General features: G+C 38.9%; 1 protein-coding gene across 1 annotated transcript; it reads right to left on the bottom strand.

Moving 5' to 3' along the window:
• Positions 1 to 2,596: 2,596 nt before the first annotated feature.
• Positions 2,597 to 6,847, bottom strand: LOC115579316 (CD209 antigen-like protein E). Its single transcript, XM_030412820.1, has 7 exons — positions 6,681 to 6,847; positions 6,283 to 6,393; positions 4,097 to 4,186; positions 3,936 to 3,998; positions 3,517 to 3,659; positions 3,158 to 3,279; positions 2,597 to 2,717 (listed from the first exon to the last, which is right to left on the bottom strand). Exons 1-7 carry the CDS (start codon positions 6,823 to 6,825, stop codon positions 2,597 to 2,599), a joined length of 795 nt encoding a protein of 264 aa, XP_030268680.1. The 5' UTR covers positions 6,826 to 6,847.
• Between the last annotated feature and the right edge of the window lie 55 nt (positions 6,848 to 6,902).

Genomic DNA, 6,902 nt, shown 5'->3' with positions numbered 1-6,902 from the left:
TGTAATGTGTTGCTGTTCCCCTGACCGTGGCAGAAACTGTCCTTAAGGTTGTCGTGACTCGTCGACTTCTCCTTCTGACTGAGCTCGGAGTTTTTAGAACTTTCTGAAATATCTGGTGAGAAAAAAAGAGACAGGGCAGCGATGTCCAATCAAACCATTTGATTGAAGGGGCGCCGTTTAGCTCAGTGGGTAACGTGCGCGTCCCATGTGCCAGGGCTCTGCAGCTGACCGGGGTTCGATTCCCCCTCTCTCTCTCCCTGTTTCCTGTCATATCTTCAGCTGCACTGTTAATAAAAAAGCCATAAAAAGGCCAAAAAACATTTGATTGAAGTTTTGAGTGACTCAAGATGAGACATTAAAATAAAGTCAAAGTCCTCACAGAGTTTGGACAGGACGGTGACTCCAGCTAATAGCAGAGACCTCCAGAGGTTCTATAACTCACACTGCTGAAGAATCATAATGGCCTCAGACAAATATTTAAAGCCCCCCTTCAGTCAAAACTGTGTTTTTCTGCTAGTTCTTGAAACTGCTGTTGCAACTGGTGGTACCGTTGTCACATCCTAACAGACATCTGCAGTTCAAGTCACAACACTGGATATTTTTAATATTAAAACCTGGTGTTTCTTAAGGACAGTTATGGACATTTCCAATTGTGTCTGTGGTGACTAAAACCAGTTTTAACCCAAACATGATGTTGTCCTAACCATAACCAGTGTTTTTTGTGCCTACGTTATAAAGAGAGAAAATTTGACCGAAACAAAGCTGAAGTTGTAACATAATGAATGTCCAGTTTTATGTCTGATGTGTGGTTTTGCAGAACCATTAACTGTTAAGTTAGGGCTGATAATAATGTAAAAAGTTTGAAAACCATTAAACATACCAGCAACGTGGACAAAACTCTGATCACAGGAACAAAGTGATACGATGGTAATAAAGATGAACATGCTACTATTGTGTTATCTAAATGAAAGAAGCCTAAAACATGACATTACTAAAAAGATAGGAAAGTTTGAATTAAAAACTGAGTCACTCACAGCATATGTAGATTCCAGCCAACATGAGCAGATACATCACTCCCAGAGTCACTGCAGGAGCTCTGAAACACCTTCTTTTGACAGCTGCACCGTTCTGTTCAGTGTTTGGTCCTGCAGAGGAAAAATACATAGACAACATTTTTATTATGTTGGTATGAAGTTTGAAGTGACCACTTTAAACTGTGGAGTGTTTGTTGCTCATTGTCATTCCCTTTATAAGAATAATGAGTGAGCGGTGACTGATGGTAAACTGATGAATGAATTCATCATTTTAACTCAGTATGTTATTTAAAGATAGCCACACATACATTTGAGCTAACTTCCCTTTGTCAAATAGTCATCTTTTAAGACTTACTGGCTTGTTGTGACCCAAGATCAGCGTGATGCTCTTCATCCTCTAAGATCTCCACCTCCATCTCCTCTCCCTCTCCTCTGTTCTCTCTTCTGGTTAATCTCACATTGAAGCTGGAATCTGGTGCAGCAAGAATTTCTGCAGACATCTTTACAAACTGGAAACTTAACTGAAGCTATTCTTGAACAGGTTTGACTGTGTAGTTTAGCATTCTGTCTTTGAGTTGGACAGCCTCTAACACAGGAAGTGACATCAGGACAGACCACAGCTAAACACATGAAAAAACACATGTCACTTAAAATTGTTGCAAAATTAGACTTTTAATGGTTTGCTCATTGGAATAAAGACACTCATCAAATAAACAATATTAATACATTTGAAGCTACAAACTAAAGCTGTTTATTGTCTTTAAATCTTGACAGTGACTTTGAGGAAATACAAGGTTTTCACTGTAAAGCAGACGTGTGTGTTCACATACACACATTTGTGCTGAGCTGTATTCACTGTTGCCCACACAGTTTACCCACACATACATATATGACACAGGAAATGTGATGCTGCTGGACTGTTTTTTAAAATTCACTCTGCTACTTGCACAACTTGTGACCCACAGAGAGACAAGAGATGCAAACAGTGTTCAGGAGTGCAGAACAAAGATCCAAAATGAAGGAACAATGTTAAATTACATCTGGGTTTGATCCAGATATCAGACTGTTGAAATGAAGTTTAAATGGGGCGTTGGTTAAGACTATAAAATGTCCTTATCATGTGATTATCATGGGAATTGGACAGCAGCACATTACACAGGCTAAAGAGGCAAAACATAAACCATCAAGCATGTTTCTCTCTCCTGTAGAAGCTTCACACTGAACATTAGCAGCTGCTGTATCAAAGAGGACTCAGACACAACTTGGTATTATTTTCACATAATGAACGCAGACAGATGGAACTGAATGCAAACTTATGAATCAACTAAAGCAAAGTAAAGACAAGCTTTTACTGTGATGATCCTGCAGGGCTGCAGAGTCAGTAATACACATGTAGCTGTGTTGGATCACTTCCAATCATATTATACAGCATGTGAGGCAGAGGAACAATATGTGTGTGATCAGGTTATTGAGCATGTCACACACAATACATGTAAATGTGTCTGAGTTTACAGAGCTGATCTCAACACTCCACACTTCTGACATCATAAAATGAAAGAAATCTATTTCTCACAGATCCAGTACTTGTTTTGATGATATATACTTGGTATCCATTGTCCTTGTAGATTGCAGCATGTTGCGTACCAGTCCCATGTAGCAGGTGGTAGTCCTGATGCACTGAAGCTTTAGCAGAAAGAAAATGTTCAGCTTATTGTGGCAGTAACTTGTAATTATTTTCTATTTGAAATAAGTTGTTGAATTTTACTCACAATATTCATGTTCTCTTTAATTATTGATAGTTTTTCAATAAATCATTTAATATGTGTTGTAATCTTGTTTCATGTAATTTATGTGATCAGCATTTGGTGGAATAAAATCAGAAAAAGAAAGTGATTATGGGTCCACTGATTTGAAAAACGAAGATGGTTTCCCAATAATTTTGTCTCTTTAAGTTGATGATATTAATAATATTCACATCTATTGACACAGTTGAGACGTTTTCTCTTTCAAACTAATGATCCTGGAGCATATACTGTAATATTTACTATAACTGTAGTGCTGGTTGATGAAGCAGCTCCACACCTCCTCACAAATAGACATTTGTAAACTCTAAAATGTCTCACATTTCTGCCAGCGGTGATCCGTCCACCCACTTCCATTCAAAACGATTTTCTCCTGTTGACCTTTCTGTCTGTAGACCAATCCAGGACTCTTCATTCATGTTGTTCAGGTCACTGACAAATTGCTGGTATTTAACAAGAGATAAAAATAATTTCTGTTCATCATTTAGTTTTTCTGTTGTAGTAAAGAAATATTGTTAGATATAGATAATTATTAAAATGTTTCATTTAAACCAAATTACAAAACCAAGCTTTAAAATACACACAGTCTGAAATATGAAAATAATATTGAGAGGAGAACAGGTCCAGATGACAGAGTCACAGCAGGTTGAGTTAGAGGCTCTTTACTAACACACACTCACATTTTCATCTTTGTTGTTTATGACCACCAGATCTGCTCCTTTGTTCTTACAGTCTGCTCTGCTGTCAGACCACGTTCTCATCTCATTGGATCTAAAGTAACAGCTGTATCCAAATCTCTTCCATCCATCAGGACACCCCATCCCTTAATGATAAACACTTGTTTTAAAGATTCATTCTGTGTCAGATTGACTTCTCATTTCCTCTATTTAGTTTAATATGTTTCTTGATCACTACTTTCCCGATTCAGACTGTTTACTCTGTAATTTCACTCTGGATTTAATATCTCATTTGTGATGGTCTGAAATACAACATGGCAAAAAAGTTAACAACATGAAACAGTTATAATTAAAAGTTGAAGAACAGTCAGATTTGATCATGTAAATCGGCATTCCAGTTGAACATTTTCTGTTCTTCTCACCTTTTATTTTGTCCTTCAGCTGCTTTACCTCATTCTGTAATTGGCTGTTGTTGACTGTCATGTCTTGAGAAAGACAACAATAGATAAACTAAATAGTTTTAAGCTCAACCAGTATTTTTGGTATTTTCTTTTTTTGTTTTGAGACTTTTTTTTTTTTTTACCTGAAACTGTTTCCTGGAGTAGGGTGTAGTTGTTGCTCACTTTGTCATATCTGGTCTTCAGCTGGTTTTTTTCCAAAGTGACCAAAATATCTGGTGACAACCAGAAGAAAGGTGAAAAAGACAAACAAATCATCTAGCTTTGTACTAAAGAACAACTACCTTACTTCCTGTGCATAATCAAATATCACTCTCTCTATTCCAACGAAGAATTTGGTTATTTGGTGTACTTATCCTTTAACTTGTCTTATTCAAAGAACTGCCTCTGATCCTTCCAGAGAGCCACAGTCTTCTTCAGCCAAAGAAGAGGCTTCAGTTGTTACTCAGTCAAATGGGTTTGCCTTTTTAGTACAATGAACCTTCTTTTTGTTTCCACGGAAAATGTTTCCTTCCTAGTACATTTGCAACAGCTGGGTACACTTTCAAAATAAAGGCACCATAACTACTTGGGTGGGTTTAGGTAGAGGTCATGGTTCGACTTGCAAAGTTCTACTTCCTTTAAAGAGTCCTTGGCTTTTAGCCTTACACTAGATTCAAACATTGATCATCTGGGTGAATTTAAAACCCATCCTATCCTCAGCCTCCTCCCAACAGCGACTTTCTGGCACTATATATAAATTAATCTGTCACTATCGCGGGCGGTGGTAGCTCAGTGGGTAGAGCTGGTTGACTGGTGATCAGAAGATCACTGGTTCGAATCCCGGCTCCCCAGGGTGGGACTGAGCTACATGTCAAAGTATCCTTGAGCAAGACACTGAACCCCAAAGTTGCTCCTGATGTGCAGTTGGCACCTTGTGAAGGCAGCCACTGCCATCAGTAAGGGTCCTGCGATGAGCTGGCGAGTCATCCAGGGTGGACCCTGGCCTACGCCCATAGAGTGAAACTGGAAACCCCAGTAAGCCAAGCAACCCCTCAGGGGGATAAAAAGTGGCAACATCCCGCGACCCTCACAGATAAGCAGAAAAGAAAACGGAACTGTCACTATCGCCTCCTGCTGGTTCTGCACCTTCATACATGCTGGTACTGTTCTCACACCTATTCGAGGCAATCCACGGTACTCACTGCTGTCTTCTAGTGGACCTTTGGGTTTATCACGTGCTTTGGTGTGGGACTGCCCTGGCTGGGACACAGAACAGCATTGAACCAACATGCTACCAGGACCAAGATACACTTGATTTTTGACTCAGACTTCTGAAGAATCATAAAGGCTTTAGATACATTTTAAAGCCCCTTTCAGTCAAAACTGTGTGTTTCTTCTAGTTCTTGAAACAGCTGGTGGTGGCATTGTTACAGCCAAAGAGATCATTGCAGTTGACACTGCTAACACTGGATATTTTAAAGGACACCCTAAGACATTTTTGTTTTTGTAAAGACAAAACCATGTATTTCTTAAGGAGAGCTGCAGACATTTCCAGTGGTTTTTGTGTTAAGCAAAAACAGTTTTAAGATGAACCATGATGCGCTCCTTATCATAACCAAGTGGTTTTTGCGCCTAAATCATGAATTATTAAGAGACAAATAGAAAATTCAATCATTCAACCTGACGTTGAAACACAAAGCAACGTCAGGTTTTAACTGATCTGTGGTTTTGTGGAAACATTAACTGTTGCTTCAGGGCTGATAATGATGTTGATACAAGTGTCTAAACATGAGACATACCAGCAATGTGTATAAAAGATGTGATGTAAAAATAGAACTAGTAATAAGGTTACAGACTACAATTGAAAGTACAATATTTACCTCTGTGATGTAGTAGAAGTAATCCAAGTAGAAACTACATTCAGGGCCGGTACAAAATGAGTTTGGACCAGTAGATTCTCAACAGACTGACCAGACTGGGCCAGTGGCAAGAAACATTATTGTTGGTCCCTGTTCAAGATTTCTATACATCCTCAGAGAAATGCTCTCCTAACTGTGTATGGATTGTGTAGGATTACGTCTTTGTCTTCATAAATAATGCTAACTTCCTCTTCTACACAGAGTGAGACAAGAAACAACCTGTGCTGACTGGCTTTAGTGTTCATCCTAAAATGTCTCTTGGACAAAACTCTGATCACAGGAAGAAATTGATACGATGACAATAAAGATGAACCTGCACCTACTGTGTTAGCTTTCTGACAGAATCCTAAAACATGACACTACTAAATCATCAAGATATGTAAAATTGGATTAAAAACTGAGTCACTCACAGCATATGTAGATTCCAGCCAACATGAGCAGATACATCACTCCCAGAGTCACTGCAGGAGCTCTGAAACACCTTCTTTTGACAGCTGCACCGTTCTGTTCAGTGTTTGGTCCTACAGACGAAAAATACATAGACAACATTTTTATTATGTTGGTATGAAGGTTGAAGTGACACTTTAAACTGTGGAGTGTTTGTTGCTCATTGTCATTCCCTCTATAAGAATAATGAGTGACGTTACACCAGATTAGAGCACCAAGACAGCTGATAATGACCCGTAGTCAGCGGTGACTGATGGTGAACTGATGAATTCATCATTTTAACTCAGTATATAATTTAAATATAGCCACATAAACATTTGAACTAACTTCCCTTTTTCAATAGTCATCATTTAAGACTTACTGGCTTGTTGTGAGCCGAGATCAGCGTGATGCTCTTCATCCTCTAAGATCTCCACCTCCATCTCCTCTCCCTCTCCTCTGTTCTCTGTTCTGGTGAATCTCACATTGAAGCTGGAATCTGGTGCAGCAAGAATTTCTGCAGACATCTTTACAAACTGGAAACTTAACTGAAGCTGTTCTTGAACAGGTTTGACTGTGTAGTTTTGCGTTCTGTCTTTGAGTT

The sequence above is a fragment of the Sparus aurata genome, chromosome 3 (assembly GCF_900880675.1).
Source record: "Sparus aurata chromosome 3, fSpaAur1.1, whole genome shotgun sequence".
In the NCBI taxonomy this organism is placed as follows: Eukaryota; Metazoa; Chordata; class Actinopteri; order Spariformes; family Sparidae; genus Sparus; species Sparus aurata.
Note: the sequence above shows the minus strand (reverse complement) of the source record. Positions and strands in the feature narration are given on the sequence as shown.